This window comes from Carcharhinus amblyrhynchos, chromosome 6 (genome assembly GCF_965287045.1).
Source record: "Carcharhinus amblyrhynchos chromosome 6, sCarAmb.v2.hapA, whole genome shotgun sequence".
Classification (NCBI taxonomy): Eukaryota; Metazoa; Chordata; class Chondrichthyes; order Carcharhiniformes; family Carcharhinidae; genus Carcharhinus; species Carcharhinus amblyrhynchos.
The window spans coordinates 17,414,556-17,438,248 of NC_137329.1; the positions used below are offsets into that span (position 1 = coordinate 17,414,556).

Consider the following 23,693-nt stretch of genomic DNA (forward strand, 5'->3'; position numbering starts at 1 on the left):
TTTCTCATTCATTCATGGGCATCATTGGCTGGTCAGCATCTATTGCCCAAGGACAGTTGAAGATTCAACCATAGTGCTATGGCTCTGGAGCCACATGTGGGCCAGAGCAGGTAAAGATAGCAGATTTCCTTCCCTAAAGGACATTAGTGAACCAGATGGGTTTTGCTTACAATCAACAATGACTTCATGGTCATCAGTAGATTCTTAATTCCAGATATTTTTATCGAATTCATATTCCAACATCTGCTGTGACGGGATTCGAACCTGGGTCTCCAGAACATTAGCTGAGTTTTCTGGATTAGTAGTCTTTTGATAATACCACCAGGCCATCGGTACTCTATTTCCTACATTACAACAGGCAGCAGCTACACTTCATTCGCTATCAAACACTTTGGGATGCCTTGTGTCTGCAAAGGGCACTCAATAAATGTAAGAATTTTAAGAAGTCTTCTCGAAGTCAGTGTGGTTTTATGAAGGGCAAATCATGTTTGACTAATTTACTAGAGTTTGTCAAAGATGTAACAAGCCAAATAGGTAATTGGGATGTAGTATATGTGGACTTCAGGAAGGTGTTTGACAAGGTGCCACACAGAAGGTTAATACACAAGGTAAGATCACATGGGCATTAGGGGTAATTTATTAGCTTAGATAGAAGACTGGCTAACTGGCAGAAGGCAGAGAGACAGGATAAATGGGCCATTTTCTGGTTGGCACAATGTAACTAGTGGGGTGCCACAGGCTTTGGTCCTCAGGCTTACATCTACAATCTACATTAATGATTCGGAGATAGAAGTTACAGTAGCTAAATTTGCAGATGGCATTAAAATAGATGGGATAGTAAGTTCCAATGAGGAAATAAGAAATTTACAAATGGATATAGACAGATGAGTGGGCCAAAACATGGCAGATGGAGTTTAACATGGATAAGTGTGAGCTTATCCATTTCGTTAGAAAAATGGAAAGACAACTTGTTATCTAAGTGGAGAGAGAGTTGTTGTTTTTGAAAGCTGATCAGGGGATAAGTTTGTGGTTGTTCGAGGAAAAGCCAGCACGGCTATGATGACCTGAATCGCTTGTTCCTGTGCGATTGACTGACTTTGCCTGAACTGAATAGGTTATGCAAGAAGCTCCTAGAAAGAATCTTCTCATTGACATTATCATGTTCAGTTGCAAGTCACTCTACTTCCAGTGAATACTGAGCTAAATATTATTGTTTTTAATTGTTTTTCTCATTTTTAAGCACGTTATGTAAACATGGAAAATTACAGTAATACTTTTCTCCATGCTGATAAAGGATTAATGTAAGAATGAGGCTAGGATTTTCTCGCAGTGACTATGAATGAGTGGTTAAAAAGATAAAGCCTGTGTGTGTGTGCGCACGTGTGTTTGGGCGTATGTGTGTTTGGTACAAACAGATATAGCCACAAAGATTATAGGTAGTAGCGTTACTTCATAACCTTCTCTTCACACTCCTTCTGAATTCATTCATAAGACGTTCTTGGACCAAGTGATAATCAGGAGGAAGCGTTCGGCGGAGCAAGATGAAATAAGCATGTGGCTTTGACACACAGCGTTCCTGTTTAACATATCTTCTCCGACAAGTAACAGTGACATTTTTGGCACTAACTGCCAAGCTTTAACAGAGACATCGAGGAGCTGCACTTCCAGATTGTTATCTTGTCACCTTTCATTTGATACAAAATTAGGGGAAATTGGCAGAAGTGTAAAATTAGCAGAGTGCTGCACATGCCAGGTTCCCAAAGACTTCAGATTTTAAAAAGAGAGATGCCCCCTGTGTAAGGAACAAAAGAGACTTTAATTGCGACCAGGAGCTAATTTGTTTTGTTTTATAATCTGGTCGGGTATTTAACTACGGCGAGAATGCTAAAGCTAGCAAAAGCATATGTGAGCAAGCAGGCTCTGCCTAATTAAATTCAGCCGCCCACAGATAGACTGAAATAGTACTCTGCCTACACAAAGCTGATGAAACATGGTGAGAAACTGCAAACAAAGGACAGTCAATGTGCAGATACAACGTTTCAGTGTTACATATATACCCGGGCAGAGCGTTCCTCTGTTCAAGCTCTGAATCCAGGCTACAGCACGTCAGCTGGAACCAATCCCTCAGAATTATAAATTATTAGCGGTATTTAGCTTCACTTACAGCTGCACAGGATTCCAAGCTAGCGTACAGCTGAATGCTCAAACAACAGTCTCCTCAAGTTGTTACTTATTTTAATGCTGCATGCCACAAAAATTGACACTTTTACTGAGGGCTGCAAAGAAATAAAATTATGGCCAATTTTGAAAGTTCAATGTAGTAATTTCTGTAGTGGGGGTGAAAACCTCACAAGAAACAGGAACTGAACAAGGTTATTTGTCCTCTAAAGCCTTTCAAAATGATCGTGGCTGATCTCGTTGTGGCCATTACCCCACTTTCCTGCTTGCCTGTGTAAGATATTTGTGCCAGATACCTAAATATCAAAAAGAGGTAATAGAGAAATGAATATCCTCTGAGGGGTGGTTGGGATGAGTAGTTCATCTGGCAGTACGGATACTCCAGTTGCAAGCAATAAAAGAACTAACCTCACAAAATAAGTCAAAGAGAAGATTTAATAATGCCTCTTCTCCCCCTGCAGCTAACTTAGAACTTTAGAACATTTTAATAAAATTCCACACAAAGAATTCTAATTGAACTCAATGTCAATAGGATGAATGTCAGTGTTTGATTTGATTTGATTTCTTATTGTCACACGTATTAACATATAGTGATAAGTATTGCTTCTTGCGCACTATACAGAAAAGGTACACCATTCATACAGGAAGAAAATGAGAGAGTGCAGAATGTAGTGTTACAGCCATAGCTAGAGAAAGATCAACTCTATGCAAGGTAGGTCCATGCAAAAGTCTGATGGCAGCAGGGAAGAAACTGCTCTTGAATCGGTTGGTACATGACCTCAGACTTTTGCATCTTTTTCCTAACGGAAGAAGGTGGAAGAGGGAATGTCTGGGGTGTGTGGGGTCCTTAATTATGCTGGCTGCTTTGCCGAGGCAGTGGGATGAAGTGGCAAAGTGTAAGGAAGTGGCCAAGAAAACAGTGAAATTGTGGGAGATTTTGGGTGGAATTTTCCCATCTCATTAGCTATGGGAATTGTAGCAGGTGGGATAAGGACCATGCAAAGCTCCACTGACCACGGGCGGGATTAAACATTGTGTCAGCAACAAATTTGATCTTCAGCTGGATTCATTATCCAAGTTACTGATGCTGACTTGAAACATTTATTTCCAAATATATTCCTTGCTGGAAGTTCTCAACTCTTGCAGGGAGATCCAAAGTCCTGCTGGGAGCGTGTGAGTTCTAATTTTCTTGAAAATGCCCTTTTGAAACTTTTCATTAGTCCATGGGATATGAGCATTGCTGGCTCGGCCAGCATTTATTGGCCATCCCCAATTGTCCTTGAGAAAGTGGTCCTCAAACTGTCATCTTGAGTGGCTGCAGTCTATGTGGTGCCATTACACCTACAGTGATGTTCCATTAATTTGACCCATTGACAGTAAAGGAATGACAAAATAGCTCCAAGTCAGGATGATGAGTGATTTAGAAGGGAACTTACAGGTGATGCTGCTTCCTTGCATCTGCTGCCCTTGTCCTAGCTGATAGGCACCAAAGTTTGGAAGATGCTGTCAATGGAAACCTCGATGGTATACACTGCTGCCAGTGTTGTTGGAGGTGTATTCATCCAGACCTGTGAAATGTATTTCATTGCACCCCTGCTTTGTGCCTTGTAGATGGTGGACAGGCTTTGGGAGTTACTTGCTGTAGAACTGACCTGCTCTTGCAGCCACTATATTTAGGACTGTTCTATTTATGATGTGGAGTGAGAAATCACGAGCTTTTGGGGCACTGCTCCTTAATCAGGATCACTCACCTGATGAAGAAGCAGCGTCCCGAAAGCTCAGTAATTCCAAATAAACCTGTTGGACTTTAACCTGGTGTTGTGAGACTTCTTACTGTTCTATTTAAATTTCTGGTCAATGGTCAATTTAGTAATGGAGATACATTGATGGTGAAACCATTGATGTCTTGTTGAAGATCACTTTGGCCTCCCGCGTATATGATGTGAGTTTCACTTGCCACTTGTCAGCCCAAGCCTGAATATTTTCCAGATGTTGCAGTGCGGGGTGGCACCGTGGCACAGTTGTTAGCACTGCTGCCTCGCAGCGCCAGGGACCCAAGTTCAATTCCCACCGTGGGTCACTGTCTGTGTGGGTCTGCACATTCTCCCCATGTCTGCATGGGTTTCCTCCAGGTGCTCCAGTTTCCTCTGACAGCCCAAAAGACTGTTAGGTGCATTGGCCATGCTACATTCTCCCTCAGTATACCCAGACAGGTGCCAGAGCATGGTGACTAGGGGATTTGCACAGTAACTTCACTGCAGTGTTAATGTAAGCCTACTTGTGACACTAAAAAATAAATTTTTAACTTACATTTGGGCAAGGACTGTTTCGGTATCTGTACACATGTCACTGTACAATCATCAGTAAACTTCCCCACCTCTCATTTCAGGGTGGAGAGAAGGTCTTTGAAGAAGCAGCTAAAATGATTGGACCGAGTGTACCTGGGCGATCTTGTGCCCTGCTGGGTGATCTTCAGATCCACTAGGACCATTGTTTCTATATAGCATCAATAACTTGGATAATGAATCCAGCTGAGGATCAAACTTGTTGCTGACACAATGTTTAAGAAGCATTCAGACAAACACTTGAAAGTCCATTCAGGGCTACAGACAAAGTTCTGGAAAATAGGATTCAAGAATATGGATGCTTGGTGGCCAGCACAGAAATGATGGGCTGAAGGACCACTTGCTCTGCCGTAAAACTCAACATTCATAACCTGATCCTTACCAACCCGTCAGCCACAGGTGTATCTGTCCAAGATATTATCGGTTGGAGTAAACACCATGCTGTTCTTGTGGAATCCACATTGAAGATACCCTCCAATGTATTGTGTACTACTGTGCTCAATTAGATAAATTTTGAACAGATCCGAGCATTAGGGTTGGGCCATCATCAGCAGCAGAATTGTACTAAACCATGAGAAGCCAGGTGATCAAGTGATCAACACTTTTTTTTAAAATTCATTTGTGGGACATGGATGTTGCTGGCTGGCCAGCATTTATTACGATGTAGAGATGCCGGCGTTGGACTGGGGTAAACACAGTAAGAAGTCACCTCATGTTGTAAGACTTCTTCCAGCATTTATTATCTATCCTTAGTTGCCCTTGAAGGACAGTTGAGAGACAACCACATTGCTGTGGCTCTGGAGCCACATACAGACCAGACCAGGTAAGGACGGCAGATTGCCTTCCCTAAACGGCATTAGTGAACCAGATGGGTTTTTCCGACAATCGACAATGGTTTGATAGTCATCAGTAGATTCTTAATTTCAGATACATTTTACTGAATTCAAATTCTGCCATCTGCCGTGGTGGGATTCGAACCCAGTTCCCCATAACATTAGCTGAGTTTCCAGATTAATATTCTAGCGAGAATACCACTAGGCCATCGTCTCCCCCAGTGAAGAGTGCAAGGGGACATGCCAGGAGCAGCCCCAGGCATGCTTAAAAATGTGGTGAAGCTACTGCATTGGACTAGACACGCATGCCAAATGTTATACACAACAAGTAACAGTCAGAGCTAAGCAATTCCACAATTAGGATCAGATCTAAGCTCTGCAGTTCTGCCCCATCCAGCCATGAATGGTGGCAGACAATTAAGCAACTCATTGGAAGAGGCTCCACAGATCCTCAATGATGGAGGAGCCCAGCATGACTGTGCAAAAGACAAGGCTGCAGCATTCGCAACAATCCTCAACCAGAAGTGTTGAGCGGATCATCCATCTCGGCCTCCTCCTGTGGTCCCCAGATGTCAGTCTTTAGCCAATTCGATTCACTCCAAATGATGTCAAGAAATGGCTGACAACACTTGATGCTGCAAAGGCAGTGAACCCTGATAATATTCCACATATAGTACTGCAGACTTGTGCTGCAGAACTTGCCGCTCCCCTAGCCAAGCTCTTCTGGTACAGTTACAACACTGGCATCTACCCAACAATGAAGAAAATTACCCAGGTATGTCCTGTACACAAAAAGCAGGACCAATCCAACCCAGCCAATTACTGCCCAGTCTACTCTCGATCATCAGTAAAGTGATGGAAGGAGTCATCAACAGAGCTGTCAAGCTGCACCTGCTCAGCAATAACCTGCTCAGTGACACTCAGTTTGGGTTTCACCAGAGTCACTCAGCTCCTGACCTCATAACATGGGCAAGATAGCCTTGCTCCACAGATGATGTGAGAGTGACAGCCCTCGACATCAAGGCAGCATTTGACAGAGTGTGTCAAATGCATTTAAACTGATGTCGTACCTGTTTCGGGCGCAGTGCTGATGGTGGCCATTTTAGGCCCTTGGTAAAACAGGAACCACCCCAGAGACAGTTTTGTGGATCACGCTACTCGCCTCATGCCCACCTTTACCAAGTTTTCGTGCCTGAAAATGGGCGCAATTTAAAGGTAAAATCGGGCCCTATGTGTCTTTTCTAAAACCTCATTAACTCTCCCATGGCCCAGGGCCCAAAATTGCATGTCCGTATATAAACAAGAGCTTATTAATGTCCTGCTGGGTTACATAAATACTTCTTGCTTTTTTATATTCTTAGCTTAAATTTAAATTCCTTTAATATAGAGATTTTTCAAAGCCTGAAGAAAATTTTGATGTTGCCAATAATATCTAGTGATCCAGCTCTCCCACAATTCCATCACCTCTTCCAAATTCCCTCTGCTCTCCCACAATTCCCTCCGCTCTCCCACAATTCCCTCTGCTTTCCCACGATTCCCTCTGCTCTCCCACAACTCCCTCTGCTTTCCCATGATTCCCTCAGCTCTCCCGCAATTCTCTCCAGTCTCCCACAACTCCCTCTGCTTTCCCACGATTCCCTCAGCTCTCCCACAATTCCATCAACTTTTCCACAATTCCAAACATCCTTTCGCTCAGTGTACAATCACTGGTGTTATTTGCTACATCACAAAATGCACCACTTCAGACTTAGTGACATTGGATTCCATTTGCTGCCTTTTGACCCATTTCCCAAACTCACCCCCATCCCTTTGCAGCTTCTGCAGGTCTTCCAACAAATTAACTGTAATTTGTATGTTGGCATCTTTCACTTTGGGAAGCTGCACAGTAAGAAGTCTGACAACACCAGGTTAAAGCTGGTAAGCTCAGTTGGCTAAAATGTGATTCGGAATGTTGCCTATAGCCGCAGATTTGAGTCTTGTACCAGCTAAGGTCAGTTGAGGAGGTGCCTTCTTAGCCCAGCCTGAGAGTGTAAGGCAATGGCATGGCACATCTGATAGAAATTGCCAAAGAAATGGCTCAGGTTGGAGCATCATCAGACAACAAATTAAGGAGCTGCCTTTGGGCAGAGTGCATGTGATATGATGAAGTCATCCACATCTGGCTGCCTTTTTTTTAACCAATCCTCCAGTACATCATCGAAAAGCAACTTACTTCGGTGAGAAAAAAATCTGCCAAAAACATGAAATCATAGAATCCCTGCAGTGCGGAAGGAGGCCATTTGGCCCATCAAGTCTGCACCAACCACAATCCCACCCAGGCCCTAATCCCCCATAAATATTTCCCCCGCTGATCTATGCATCCTGGGACATGAAGGGGCAATTTAGTACGGCCAGTCAATCTAAACCACACACCTTTGGAGTGTGGAAGGAAACTGGAGTACCAAGAGGAAACCCTCTGACATGGGGCTCATGGGGAGAACATGTAAACTTTGCACAGACAGTGACCCAAGCCAGGGTTTGAACCCTGGTCTCTGGAGCCGTGAGGCAGCAGTGCTAACCACTGTGTCACTGTGCTGCCCCAGATGTATGAATGCTTGACCGATGGAAACCATAAGAAATATCAAACAGAGCTGGGTCAAAGGACAGATGTCAAATCTTTGACTGACTTGGGACAATGAATATTCTGTAACGCAAGGTTGCCCTATAGAATTAAGCTGGCGAGCTGACAGTGCAGTTCAAAGCTTGGAAATGACTAATATAAAAACAGAAAGTGCTGGAGACATTAAGGCGTATGGGGAGAGCGTGGGAGTATGGCATTGAGATAATAGATCAGCTGTGATCACAATGAATGGGGGGGCAGTATCGAAGGGCCGAATGGCCTACTCCTGTTTTCCAAGTTTCCATACTCAGCACATCTGGCAGCATTGTGGAAAAAGAAATTAAGTTAACATTTCAAGCCCAGAATGACTCGGAAATTACTGTTAGGTATATCAACGAGAAAAGAATTGACATTTCTTTGTTATTTGAAGGAAAGATTAACCCATGTAAAATAAAATGACAGGTATCTCACAAGAATGCCGTCACTATTGTACCCGCTGTTATCACCAGCACTAATTTGCAGCTTCACAGTTGCTTCATGCTATAACATGTAATTATATTCCTTTCTGAAATTATTCCTGGCATTCTTGCTCAACTGGTGAACTGCAATATGAAAGAGGATTAATTGCAAAACAAAAATTAAGACATTGCAATGAGTGCCGACTTCTCACCTGATTATAAAGGGCACAGACGTGGAGTGCTGCGTTGCCCGAGGCATTCTGCGCTCCCATATCAGCCCCGTAGAAAAGCAGATGTTCCAGATGTTGAACAAAACCATAACGACATGCCTAAGAAGAAGAGGCAAGAGTCGAAACTATCATTCAATTATCGGACAACATGCACATTTTTTATTTCCATCATTGGAGTCTCAATTTTTAAATGGAATAAAAATGTTCACAATAATATTCACAGGCACAGGTTAAAAACTCTTAAAACAATCAGAGAAGTTATGTATTTGTGATAGTGAAGGAAACTTCTTGAACCAAAAAGGATACGCTCAGAATTGACACCCTTTTTGGTGAAATAAAAATCAAATCAAATAAAAGCTTAATTGCTTGGTACTTCACTAGTCAAAAAACCCCAGTATTCATTCAAATTCCAAGGCACATCATAGAAGAAGCCATGGGATCTTCATCATTGTGTACTGCCTGTCAAAGTCAATAGAAGTCCCTAAGTGGGCTTCCTCCGCATGCTCCGGTTTCCTCCCACAGCCCAAAGATGTGTTAGGTTGATTGGCCTTGCTAAATTCACCCGAGTGTCAGGGTGATTAGCAAGGTAAAGATGTGGGGTTACGGGAATAAGACCCGGGTGGAATTGTGGTTGGTGCAGACTCAATGGGCCGAATGGCCTCCTTCTGCACTGTCAGGATTTCTTGGTGGTGATGAAAACAAAACATTTCTTTTTTAACTTTCAGAATTGTTATATTTTTATGTTTGTTTTTAATTCATTTGTGGGACATGGGCCTCGCTGGCTGGTCAGCATTTATTACCCATCCCTGGTTGCCTGAGGGCAGTTGAGCATCAACCACATTGCTGTGGCTCTGGAGTCACATTTAGGCCAGACCAGGTAAAGATGGCAGATTTCCGTCCCTGAAGGACATTGGGTTTTTAGAGCAATCAGCAATGGTCAGTAGTAGATTCTTAATTCCAGATTTTTTTTATTGAATTCAAATTCTACCACCTGCCGTGGCGGGATTTGAACCTGGGACCCCAGGACATCAGCTGAGTTTTTTGCATTAAAAGCCTAGCAACAACACCACCAAGCCATCACATCCCTATTTAGTGTACAGAGACTATATTAGTTGTCTAATTCAATAGAACAGGCTGCAATGGTATCAAGCTTGTGTCCATTAAATTTATGGCTGGTAAAATCTCTGGCTGGTGGAACAATGTTGTGATATTTGTCTGAGACTCACATCAGGAGCTGCTCCTACCTGCCTGGCTATATGCTTTGCTTAAGGAGACCACCGCAAGACCAGGTCAGAGGCTGGAAGTAACTGTGGTGAGTAACCCACCTCTGACTCCCAAAAGCAAGGCACAAGTCAGGAGTGCGATGGGATATTCTCACTTTACAGATGAACACAGCTCCAGCAATAAGCAAGAAGCTCATCTAGATGTGCACCAGGTGCGAGGGCTCTGACTCAGGATATCTTGGCTGTCGAACAGCCACTCTGGCAATTTTTGCAGCAGGAATAGAGTGAGAGTGCAGCAATCTGAGTGAGTTTCCATGAAATCTTGTTGCAACGGGAGCAAATCTGTTGTGTTTGAAGTTGAGAGCAGCTGGAGCGAGGGTGTGAGTGTAAAGTCATGATTGCAGCTTCCATTGCTTCAGGTATTTGGTTTCAGTTAGAATTACCAGCTCTCTGCTCTGTATAAAGTGACTCGATTTCAATGCAATGCGGAGACTTTGTGGTTCCTGCAGTGACCCTCACCTGATTGGTTTTTAGCTCAGGGGGTGGTGGGAATCTGGAATGCACTGCCTGGTAAGGTTGTGGAGGCTGGAAACCGTACAAACTTTAAGAAGTATTTGGATAAGCATCACTTGAAACATTATAGGTCGGATTCTCCCCAAAAAAATTCTAAGTGTCGTATTTGCGTAAAAGCTGCAGTAAATCCTGCTGGTTTTTTCAGCGGGAGTTTCAGAATGATTCTCCCACACTCCGGGCACTGCAGAGTACACTAGTGTGAATCACGCTAAAATTCAGTGACCAGGACTGATTCTTGCTGTAAAGGCCGGTAGCATAGCGCTGAGCGGGCCACTGCGCGTGTGCCAATCTGTCAGCACCGAGATCGGTGCATGCGCAATGGCCCCTTACTGATCCCTGGCCAGCTTGTCAACATAAAGGAATTCACAGCCATGGTCACATCTGCAGTCATGCAGGACTGGTACAATGTTTGTACTGAAATAGCACCCGTTCCACTAGCAGAAAAGGTCATTGAGTCTAATTTTGTGGCATCCGTCTTTCTTTCTAAAACATTGTTACTTCCTTCTTTTCTAATCCCTTGGCCTCCTGTAAGCTTTTCCCACAACTAGAGGTTTCTCCAATGTGTTAGCCAAGGAAGCAATGTTGTAACCAGCGTCAAAACAGATAATACAAGCTAGCTGATTATGATTAGCCATGTCAGTGCATTCAGGCTGTCAATGTAGTCTAACTCCTGGCATGACTTGTCAGCTATAATGAGTTGTACTATTCACAATTCCAAATAGATAATTCGTACATTCCATCATTGAGATTTGTGTTACGTCAGCAGGCTCTTAAATTTACCTACTTCACATTAAGTTGACCTTTCTCTGCACCCTAGCTATGACTGTAACACTAAATTCTGCACCCTCTACTTTCCTTCTCTATGAATGGTGTACTTTGTGTGTAAAGTGCGCAGGAAACAATACTTTTCACTGTATACTAATACATGTGACAATAATAAATCAAATATCTCTTTGGTTTGTCTACGAATGCAGTCGGCACCTAAATCCCTTCTTAATTTTTCCAGATTTGATGAAAAATGCCTGAAGAATGAAGACCTTATTCTGTTTTCATTTAAGTAAGAAATCTCACAACACCAGGTTAAAGTCCAACTGGTTTATTTGGCATCATGAACTTTTGAAGCACTGCTCCTTCATCAGGTGACTTTAACCTGGTGTTGTGGGATTTCTTACTGTGCCCCTCCTAGTCCAACGCTGACATCTCCACACGTTCTCATCAATGCAGGTTTCAGTACTCGTTCTTTGTGGAGTCTTTCACAGCCAACCACGCCTTCAAAAGGTCCAACTTCAAGTTTTTGTGAATTAATTATTAAAAATATCAGACATAGCTTTGAGGTGAGCTATAACCATCCAATTTTCCTCTGGATTGTGGAAAAAAAATCAAATGAATCATAGACAATGAAATGATAATAGTTTAGGTCACAATTAGAGGGGGGTGAATGGGAAACACAGCATTAGGCCAGCCAATGCGCTCATTCATTTTCTATTGCTCTGATAAGATTTAAACAATAATTTCTTTGTTGTTCTCCTCCCCCTCTTTTTAAGCGATCTTGCAGACTTGTTTAGGGGACATTGCCTGCTTGGTATTTGCACAGGAATGCACTATTTCTGCTAACCAACCTCCAGACTTGGTTCAAAACCATATTTAGATAAATGTTTGCAAACTGTCTCTCTTTTTAGTATCCCAGCCCAAGATGTGGGCCTCACTGGGAAAGTCCGCATTTAACGGCCAGCTCCAGGATTCAGGAGAGGGATAAGGTGAGCCTTTTTGATGCTCCTGAGGCCACTTCAGAGGGCAGTTAAAAGTCAGCCACATTGATATGGAGCTGAGTTCACATGTATAGGTGCTGAAAGAGCAATCCAACTCCTTCATGATCACATTCACTGGATTTTCATTTTATTGTCTTTTTTTGAAATAATTGACTTTAAATTCTGAAACTGCCATGGTGGGATTTGAAATTGGGTTCCCTGGATTATTCATCAAGTCCCGTCGATGGCTCTCCCCACAACGTGACCTCAATGCTACTACCATAACCCTGTTAAAATATAGCAGTCTGCAGTCCAAAGATGTGCGGGTTGGGTTGATTGGCCATGCTAAATTAACCCTAGTGTCAGGGGATTAGCAGGGTAGATATGTAGGGTTATGGGAATAGGGCCTGGGTGGGATTGTTGCTGGTACAGACTCGATGGGCTGAATGGCCTCCTTCTGCACTGCGGGGATTCTATGAGTTCTATGCCACTTTAAAGAATGGATATGGTCTTAAAAGAGGAGAGAAAATAATTTGAGATAAACACACACCCGTATCCCACCCCTGGAATTTTACTTTCCAGAACTAAGGTACAAAGCAAGAATAATTAGTTTTATTTACCTGATGGATTTCCTGCCATCCATTTTCATCTTTACAGCCAATTGAAGCATGCTGATAAAGCAGCAGTTCACAGCAGTAAGGGTCCCCTCCGACCATTGCAGTGTGATAGAGTGCCGTCAGGCCACGACTATCCTTATAATCAGTAGAAGCTCCCAGTTCCAGGAGAGTCTGGGAAAGAACATGAAAGGTATATAAAATGACTGGGCTGACTTCTTATTTCGGAATTGGAACACCATTAAACTGCCCTTTGCAAATCTTCTAGCTATTGTAGTATACTGTATTTAGTGAGAGACAAGGGATGAAATATTAGATCACACTGCACCAGTTTTACAGGCCTGTAGTTTTTGTAAGTTCATAGTTCACTTAGTGAACCATGGACAGTGCCACCTCACAGCTCCAGGGATTCAGTTCCAGCCTTGGATGAATGCCTGCGTAGAGATTGCAAGTTTTTTCTAAGTTTATTTATTAGTGTCACAAGTAGGCTTACATCAATGCTGCAATGAAGTTAGTGTGAAAATCCCCTGGTCACCACACTCTGGTACCTGTTTGGGTACACCGAGGAAGAATTTAGCATGGCCAAACCACCTAACCAGCACATCTTTTTTGGACTGTGGGGGGAAACCGGAGCACCTGGAGGAAACAGACGCAAACACGGGGGAAGGTGCAAACTCCACACAGACAGTGACCCAAGCTGGGTAATTGCATCTGGGTCCCTGATGCTGTGAGGCAGCAAAGCCAACCACTGTGCCAACGGGCCATTCTCCCCACAACTATATGGGTCTCTTCCGGGTGCTCTGGTTTCCTCCTACACTCCAAAGATGCGCAGCAAAGGTGGATTGGCCACGCTAAATTGCCCTTGAGTCTCACAAGATGTCTAGGTTAGATGGATGATCCATAGTAAAGGTGTGGGTATAGGGACACAACAAGGGAAAGGGCCTGGGTGAGATACTCTGTCAGAGAGTCGATGCAGACGCGATGGGACAAATGGCCTCTTCTGCACTGTGGGGATTCTATGATTCAAAGAATATTTCACTCTGATGATGATTATTTCCCTGGGGATGTTGCCTCTTCAGTTTGCCAAACGTACGGGAAGACATTTCAGGAAAGAGTGTAATTTATTGGACATTCTTGAAAGGCAAAAGACTCCAGATGTAATGGGCCTCTATAGGATGTTCTTCCATTATTACTACCTTCAATAATTTGAAACACTTGAGATTTCCTTGGCAAATGCATTATTAATCACCCACGGAGTTAGAACGGTTTGATTCTGTCCATATACGGTACTGATGGCACTTTAATACTGAAAACTGAGGACAAAGATCATTATTTTATGATCCCCTCTATTAAAAATGTTGAAATGATTGGCTTAAGTGTTCTAGAAATAGTTTCTACTATTACCATGAAATGAGATTGGGAGGCAATAGAAGATTATTGCTCTCATTGACATCTCATAGAACTGTCAAAGCTGCTTCAATAGTTACTCAAAGCAGTGAACATGTTCATTTCTATTTTAATTTAACCTATCCTGACGGTATAATGAAATACATATTGATTGGCGATTCAATCATGTTTCTCATCCAATGGCCTGTTTCAGTCAGAAAGGTACAGCCACAGAAACAAGATTGAGGATGAAGAGCAAGAGGATGCCATCGTCAGAACCTAAAGGCAAGATAATGTGACTCAAACATAACATTCCTTCACCAGCCGGAGAACAAGAGCAGTGATTTTCAATTGCTAGGGATGCAGGGAAGGTGGTGGCAGAGTGATATCGTCTGCTAGACTCATAATCCAGGGTAATGGTCTGAAAACCTGGGTTCAAATCCCACCACAGTAGATGGTAAAACTTGAATTCAATAAAAATCTGGATTAAAAGTCTTCTTATGATCATGAAACCATTGTTGGTTGTCATAAAAATCCATTGGGTTCACTAAAGTTTATTTATTAGTCACAAGTAAGGCTTTCATTAACACTGCAATGCAGTTACAGTGAAATTCCTCTAGTCGTCACACTCCAGAGCCTATTCAGGCCAATGCACCTAACCAGCACATCTTTCAGAATGTGGGAGGGAACCCACACAGACATGGGGAGAACATGCAAACTCCAAACAGATAGTCACCCAAGCTGGGAATTGAACCCAGGCCCCTGGTGCTGTGAAGTTGCAGTGCTAATGACTGTGCTACCGTGTAGCCGCACTATTGCCCTGTAGGGAAGGAAATCTGCCATCATTACCTGATCTGACCTACAATGTGACTCCAGAGCAACAGCAATAAATGCTGGCCCAGCCAGCGATGTCCACATCCATTTATGAATTTTTTTTAAAATGTGAAAATGGTGATCCCGGAGGCTGGCAATGGATCTGGTGGCCATCTGAATGCAACACAATCTTCAAAAGGACAGCAGGAGAGGGTAACAAAGAATCCACTCACCTCCAATTAATAGCCCATTAAACTCCTTGAGGAGTTTGTTAATGGACCAGGGTGGGAGGGGGAAGTAGGAGGGGCAATTCTCAAAGTTACCAAACCCAATCGGTCTGATGCACGTTAGTACAGAGATAATTGGGATCAAAGTGGGCAGAAGATAAAAGCTTTGGAAAATTTCAGGAACTGGAGGATCTTGCACCAGATCGTGCTTTTTGCCTCGCATCTGACCATTTGGTTAATTTTGCGCTGGGCGAGGCAGTTGCTCCTCCCAAGGTAGATTGGGAGGTACCTTGCTACTTGCTGTCTTCTGCAAAATCCCACCTTGGGTTGTTGCCAACCTTTACCAACCTACAGATGGCTCCCCACTGCTGATAACACTTGGACACCGAGCCCAAATTAGGACATCTACATCTCAAGGTTGTGTCGAGTGAGCAACGCGGTTGTGGCACAGGACTGGGACCCAGAAATTATCCAGGCGTTGAGTTCCTGAAATTCAACATAAGTCTTCCATTTGTAATACTACAGCAAAGTTAGCCCACACGAACAGCTCAGGGAAGACCTGGGGAAACTCTGAGCTGAAATCAATACCAGGATTAATTACACAGCTACAAAATTTCCACAGAATGTAGGTTGGGTTTAATCGAACATCCTCAAATGAACACTCTGCATATTGCCCCTGATGTGATGTGTGCATCTTGTCATTTTTTTTTGTGTGTATGTCAAACTGAGATTGGAAGTACAAATACTTCCTTGTGCAGCTGTGCAAAGACTACTGTATATGATATCGGCAAAGTACAATAGAAGGAATAATAAAATAGTCTTTTGGTAGTGCAGAACTTGAGTTTTGCTTAAAAAATGCATTTTGTCAAAGCTTTTCGTCTTACACTCATCAGGATTCTTGCAATTGTCCTGATGAGTACAAGATGAAAAGCTTCAACAAAATGTTTTTTTTTCAGCAATACTGAAGCAGTAATACAAGGGTGGAATTCTCTGGCCTCCCTGCAGTGTTTTTCCTGCAGCAGGATCTTTCTGTCCCTCCACTATCAAAGGGATTTCCCATCGATTCCACCCCACACTGCCAGGGAACACATGGTGGAGGTGCACCATCTGCGGGATCAGTGTGAAGAAATGGAAGGTCACGGCCCATGAGTTATGCATTCATTCCTGAGTTACAGCTTGACTCAACCCATCAAATATTGTCGAGTTGTCGCTTTATTTGATTAAACACAGATACACTGGCCCAACATGTCAGGCACTTTTGTTTGTGAGCATACAGAGAGTGATCCTTCTGTCTGAACAATGATAGATAAAATCCACAGTGCAGAAAGATGAGGCCATTTCGCCCATCGAGCCTGCACTGAAAACAATCATACTCAGGTCCTATCCCCATAACCCCACATATTTATCCTCCTAATCGCCCTGACACTAAGGGACAATTTATCATGGCCAATCCACCTAACCCACACATCTTTGGACTATGGGAGGAAACCCACACAGACACAGGGAGAATGTGCAAACTCCACACACTCAGTGACCCAAAGCAGGATTCAAACTGGGGTCCCTGGCACTGTGAGGCAGCAATGCCAGCCACTGTGTCACCATACCATCCCAATGATGCCCAAGTCTCACTCAATACTGGCTTTCATTTCCACTGAATCAGACAGCTCATCAGCGAGGCAAAATTGAAGATTGTATCACTATGACACCACCAATGGCCCATAGAATCGCTACAGTGCAGAAGGAGGCTAGTCAGCCCATCATATCTGCACCAGCCCTCCAAAGAAGCACTCTATCCCCTCTCCCACCCCATTCCAATAACCCTGTAACTCTGCCTAACTTGTGCATCTTTAGTCTATAGGAGCAAAATGGAGCACACAGATGAAACCCACACAAATGTGGGGTGAGGGCGGTGGTGGTGTGTTGGGGGGCGGAAGGGTCTCAAACCAACTTTAGGCTCCTTACTTCATGCCAAGGATCAAATACTTCTTTCAGATGGGGGCAATCGGCACTGATTTCTTGATAAGATACGGCAGGTGATGCATATCCCATTCCTGCCCACCGCACTGGAGGCTTAAGCAGCCTGTTAATGTCTGAATAGGATGTCTGAATAATGTCTGAATAGGATGCCTCTTCATGTGGGCAGCCGCTTAACCTGCTGTCGGCAATTGCCAACCATACTTTTCACACAGAGGGTGATGAGTGTCTGGAGCAAGCTGCCAGAGGTAGCAGTATGGGCGGCACGGTAGCACAGTGGTTAGCACTGCTGCTTCACAGCTCCAGGGTCCTGGGTTTGATTCCTGGCTCAGGTCACTGTCTGTGTGGAGTTTGCACATTCTCCTCGTGTCTGTGTGGGTTTCCTCCGGGTGCACCGGTTTCCTCTCACAGTCCAAAGATGTGCAAGCTAGATTGATTGGCCGTGCTAAGAAATTGCCCCTTAGTGTCCAGGAATGTGTAGGTTAGAGGGGTTAGTGGGTATAATATGTGGGGGTAGGGCCTGAATGGGATTGTGTTCGGTGCAGACTCGATGGGCCGAAGGGCCTCTTTCTGCACTGTGTGGTTCTAGAGGCAGGTACAATTTTGTCTTTTAAGAAGCATTTAGCAGGTAAGTGTCTCACGGCAGTGGGAGGAAGCGCATTGCTCGCTTGCGTCTAGATCTTATAGTCTCGCGTTGAATGCATCCCTCGCTGCCTGGGGGGGGCGGTGGGGGGGGGATGCACCATCGACAGGACCGTAAGATCCCACCGATGTAAATGGCAGCAAGATATCGGCGGATATTTCCGATTGTGGGAGGGGACAGTGGTGGGGGAGGGGCGATAAATATAAGTTAGTTACTAATAAAGGCAACAAGGAATTCAAGAGAAACCTCTTTACTCCGAGAGTGGTTGGATTGTGGGACTTACTCCCACATGCAGTAGTTGAAGTGAACAGCACACATTAGCTGGGTTAAGATATGAGGGGGAAAAGGAATAGGGGATATGCTAGAGAAAGAGTTTCGATAAAGAGGGGAGGGGAACATAGAAAGATAGGAACACAACTGGGGTGTGGGGGAGGCTCAGATGGGGTGTAAACACTAGCCAGAGCAGATGGGTTGAATGGCCTGTTTTGCTACTGTGAATTCTATGTAATTCACTGTGAGCTATCCATATCAGCTCAATGTTGTGCTTTGCTCTGGTAGGCCCTCTAAAGGATAGATTGTTGAACAAAGAGTGATTTACCATCATAGCATTATAGAATCTGCCTTCCACTGCTTTAAACAAGTTTGGAATCACAGTCTAATCAAGACTCAGTGTGATCTGGCAATGCAAGATGCCCAGTAAATGTTAGTTTGACTTGAGCAACAATGACCAATCTCATCACAGTTTGCCTTCTTTAAGCTAAAAGGCTGGGACTGAAATTTGCATCCAAATCAAACAAAAGCTAAGCACAAACTGAGGCTCTGAACATTAAATTTCAGTATCAAAGTAACAGAAAGATGCATTATTATTGATAACGGAGCATGTCAATTATCTTAAAATGGACTGGGATTGTAAAGGCATTAGGTGCAAGGAGAGGGAGGAATCCTTAAAATGTGTACAGTGTGTTTCCAACTTAATGAGGAAGGAAGCAGTGCTGGATAAGTTTTGAGGATTGAAGTGGGGTAAGAAGAGCATGCTTCAGTAGGGGAGTACTCGGGGAAGAATGATCATAATAAGTTGTTTAGAATACTTGTGACAAATGTGTGGACAAGGAACAATCAAAAATGAGGTTGTTTTTTGGTTCATCATCCCTGAGCTGTACTCACACACTATTTTGTTTTCTCAATAAATGTGTAAATACATCTCGAACAAGTGAGAATCTAACTGCCTCCTTTTGACATTCAAAGGCATGATCATCACTCAATATCAACATCATGGGGCTTACATTGATCAGAAACTGAACTGAACCCATCATATAAACACTGTGGCTACAAGTGCAAAGGCTAGAATTCTGCTAGGAGTAACTCCTGAATCCCCAAAGTGTCCACCATCTACAAGGCATAAGTCAGGAGTGTGATGGAAGACTTTTCACTTTCCTGGTTGAGTGCAGCCCCAAGCACATTCAAGAAGTTTAATACCAGGCCAGACAAAGCAGCTTATTTGATTGGCACACCCTCCATCACCTTAAAACTTCACTCCTTCCAGTACTGATGCAAAACGTGTATCATCTACATGATGCACTGCAGCAACTCATCAAGGCTCCTTCAATTGTATCTTCCAAAACTATGGCCACTACCAAACAGAAGGACAAGGGAAGTAGATACCTGGGAACACTATTACCTGCATGTTCCCCTCCAAACCACATGTCACATGTGGGGTGGCATGGCGGCACAGCGACTTGTACTGCTGCCTCACAGTGCCAGAGACCTGGGTTCGATTCCTGGCTTGGGTCACTGTCTGTGTAGAGTTTGCATGTTCTCCCTGTGTCTGTGTGGGTTTTGTCCGGGTGCTCTGGTTTCCTCCCACAGTCTGAAATACATGCTGGTTAGGTGCATTGGCCCAAACAGGCGCCAAAGTATGGCGACTAGGGGAATATCACAGTAACTTCATTGCAATGTTACTGTAAGCTTTACTTGTGACAAATAAATAAACTTTAAACTTTAAAAAACCATATTACTGTTCTTCCACTGTCACTGGATCAAAATCCTCGAACTCCCTCCCTAACAGCACTGTAGATACACCTACATCACATGAATATACCAGTTCAAGAAGGCAGCTTCCCACTGCCTTCCCAAGAACAATTATGGATGGCCAACAATGCTGGCTTTGACAGTGCCCATGTCTTGTGAACAAATGAATTAAAAAGTAAAATTGCCATTGGAAAATTCTGATGGAATCTGTTTACACCGCACTTTCAGCCCATTGTAATTAACAGCCCTCAGTGTGAAAAGGATACTCCTCATTACCCTTCCAGTTATTTCACTAATTAGTTTAAATCTGTGATCTTTGGGGTTTAATTTTTAATTTAGGGTTGGGAATAGAATGCCTGAAGAATTTCCCAGTGTCGGCCCAATGCCACATCATAATCGGCAAATTTAAATACGCAAATTAGAACAGAGGCAAGAGCTGCCTGCAGGATGACAAAGGCAGACAGTAGCCACGATGGAGCCTGCCAGCACCTTGGAAGAGAGGACTTAACATTTCGGAGGGTTTACAGTCTGAATGCACACAGAGGTGGTCAAAAGACTAAATAAAAGGCACTGCACAATAAAGCACCACGTCCCCCAGGTTTCCACATTTTTCACCATATAATAAATAATTTCTCCTGATTTAATCTACCAAAACTATGATTTTGAACATGACTATTAATATTTCCCTTCCCTGCCCTGAGGAGTACTGTGGCCAGGAGGCCAACAGCCAGAGCAGCCAGGCCTGATGGGAGTTAGGATAAGCCAAGGTAAACCAAGGCAAGCAGGGCAAGTCATGACATGGCCCGCGTACAGTGGGCTGAAGCTCCCTCCTCTGACCAAATAAGAATGATGTAACGGATGTTTACCCAGACACGGTGCCTTTTCTATATATATATAGAGGGGCTATGTGCGCTCCCTGTACCCAGGAATACGGATCTACTTCTGGCGGCTTACATATTTGGACTCTGGACCATGGAACTTTCTGGAAATACACCTAAAGAAGAATAAGAGGGAAAGCCTAGAAACTTTGCCAGCGAAGACTCCATGTCGGCACCAGAGACGCAGCAAAGATCTAGTGAAGAATCAGCAAAGACCTGGGACCAGTTTTCACCACATGGAAGGCCCTGAGTTTGGAACTCAGCAAAGACCTAAGACCAAAATTCATGCCCAATTGAGCAAGTCTGGCCAGTTCAACCTCATAGATAATATTCAGGTCTCAGATAAATGTGCTAGAGTAGTGTTTGTTTTAAATTAATGAAATTGATTTCAATGAAGATGTTTGTTGAATTTTAGTACCGAAAGCATTATAATAAAGACTAAGTATATTTAAGTATAATCGAGGGTCGACTCTGTCCTCTGTTCAACACACAAGAAAAGGCTTCTTGGTAAAAGAGTTAAAATTCATAGGTTGAAGTGTCTATTTCCAGACAATAGCACAATCCCAGTTTATCTAATCTCTCAGCCTCTCATCCCTCATATTATCCAAGAAAATTTCTGCCATTAAAAATCGTAGATATTAGCTTAATTAATAACTTTAATATCTGAGATTGATAGACTTTTGCTAGCTAAGTGCATTAAAAAATATGGAGCCAGGTTGGGTGAATGGAGCGAGAATACACACCAGCAGAGATCTTACTGAATGGCAGAATTAAATGGCAGAGTAGGCTTGAAGGGCTGAATGGTCTCCTCTTGTTCTTATATCCCTAATCTTACCATGAGTGCAGTTTGGTTCTTGGCCCTTGCAGCTTTGTGCAGAGGTGTCACTCCATCCTTGGCTCGGAAATCCAGATGTGCACCCCCGTTCCTCAGAGCTTTGATCACCTCCACTGGGGTCTCTAGCTGAGCAGCCAGTGTCAATGGAGTTTCTGTGGAGGTGAAATTGCCATATGGTTGGTTCGCAGTGTATTTCTCATACGCACACGTATATACACACACATGCACATGCGCGTACCGCACACACACACACACACATGCATATATATGCACACGCACACAGACGTACACAAACACACATGCATGTGCACACACACTTACATATATGTGCACATGGACACGCGCGCGTGCGCACGCACACACACACACACACACGCACACACGCGCACACACACACACACACACAGGTTCTCACCAGCCACCAAAACAGATGGCTGCTTAATTAAGTGATAACATTCATGAGTGAGGCAATAAATTACTGGCGTGCTGGTTAGAGCTGCCGAGGTTGCAAGCTAATGAATTTTAATTGTTTAATCAAACGCATATTGCAAACACTTCTCACAACTAAACATCCACATCATACTATTCATAAAAACCAGAAGAGTTGAAAAGTTTTTCACAGACCTACTTTCTACTCAATGTCATGGCTGTATTATTTTGGTTACATATTGATGAGTGAATAAATTGAAAGAACCTCTAATCTCCTTCAATATATACAATCTTACACATACCAATTGATACCCCACTGGCCTCGTGCGTTGGGGCTAGAGAAAAAATGTATGACTCAATAGCCACTCACCGCACGAGACTTAGCCTTCCTATCGAAATAATATTACTGGAATAATTCAGCACAAGTCACAATGATCCCCTGGAAATGCGACCATAGTCTTTATTATGGGCTGGAAGGATACAGGGTTAATTGGTTCTGTACATATGGATATAATTCAGGGTTTACTTTAAAGTTACACATTCTGGCCATTTTATGTACTTTGAGATATTATTTCAGGTCAAGTAGTAAAAGATTAAAGAGCTTTGGAAAGGAGGGAAATCTACAATATAGGCAGAGCTTTACAATGCAAAACTGAGGCCCTTGGTTCGTGTAATTACTCTGTCTCTCGCTTTCTGCCTAATATAAGCAGTTCCCATTATAAATGTGGTGGTAGCGTCATAGAATGGTACAGTAAGGAGTCTCATAATACCAAGTAAAGTCCAGTAGGTTTATTTGGAATCACGAGCTTTCAGAATGCTGCTCCTTCATCAGGTGATTCAATGGCATCAGAATGGGATCAGGAAGTCACCAGTTTAATGCTGAAGTTGTGACCATTGTTAAAGAGCCTTTCTCCTGGGTGGCCAGAATGCCTGCCAGCTTTAAATGCTGCTGTCTTGATATCACAAATTAACAATCCTATGACGTGACTGAAATCTTGATTGCTCTTTTCTGGGGCGTTTGGAGAGATAGAATCCTACTGTGCAGAAGGAGGCCATTTGGCCCATCGACCACAATTCCACTCAGGGCCTATCATCGCAACCCAGTGCATTTACCCTAGCTAGTTCCCCTGAAACTAAGGGACAATTTAGCATGGTTAATACACCTAATCTGCATATCTTTGGAATGTGGGAGGAAACCAGAACACCCAGAGGAAACCCACGCACTCATGGGGGAACTAAACATTCAAACTACCTCCATTGCTTTGGCACAGTTAGCACACTGTTATTTTCCTGTGGTGTAGAGGCTCTTCCCAGGACCCCAAACTAATCAGACCAGGGAAGACCCAATGTTTGGATCCCATGCAGCCAACATCAGTATCCTTTCCTGAACTATCAAGGACATTAGCTGGAAAGCCCATCTTATAACAGAAAGGTCATCTGTGTTGATGGCCTTAGCAAACATGGCAAGTTTTCTTCAGCGCCACCATCAACTGAGCAAGACTGAAGAACTGTAAAGGTGCAGAACTGAAGTGATATGGAAATAGCTTGAAAGACTCTTCTTGCCTTATACTTCCCCTTAAGGTCCTGAGTGAAATGGATTCTGCCCTTCAGCATCTCCCTACTTCCTAATGGGGCAACACAAATCCTTCCCAGTTCATTCTGAAGTGGTGTTAAATTCA

At 43.5% G+C, this 23,693-nt stretch overlaps 1 protein-coding gene across 2 annotated transcripts in view; it reads right to left on the reverse strand.

The window, feature by feature from the left end:
• Window positions 1-23,693, reverse strand: part of shank2b (SH3 and multiple ankyrin repeat domains 2b) — a 919,901-nt gene that overhangs the window by 698,504 nt on the left and 197,704 nt on the right. For both annotated transcript variants that reach the window (XM_080189952.1, XM_080189951.1), the window contains exons 7-9: window positions 21,586-21,737; window positions 12,808-12,975; window positions 8,626-8,742 (exon numbers count right to left, since the gene is read on the reverse strand). In XM_080189952.1, coding sequence (XP_080046078.1) covers window positions 8,626-8,742; window positions 12,808-12,975; window positions 21,586-21,737 — 437 coding nt within the window. The remainder of the gene's footprint in view (window positions 1-8,625; window positions 8,743-12,807; window positions 12,976-21,585; window positions 21,738-23,693) is intronic.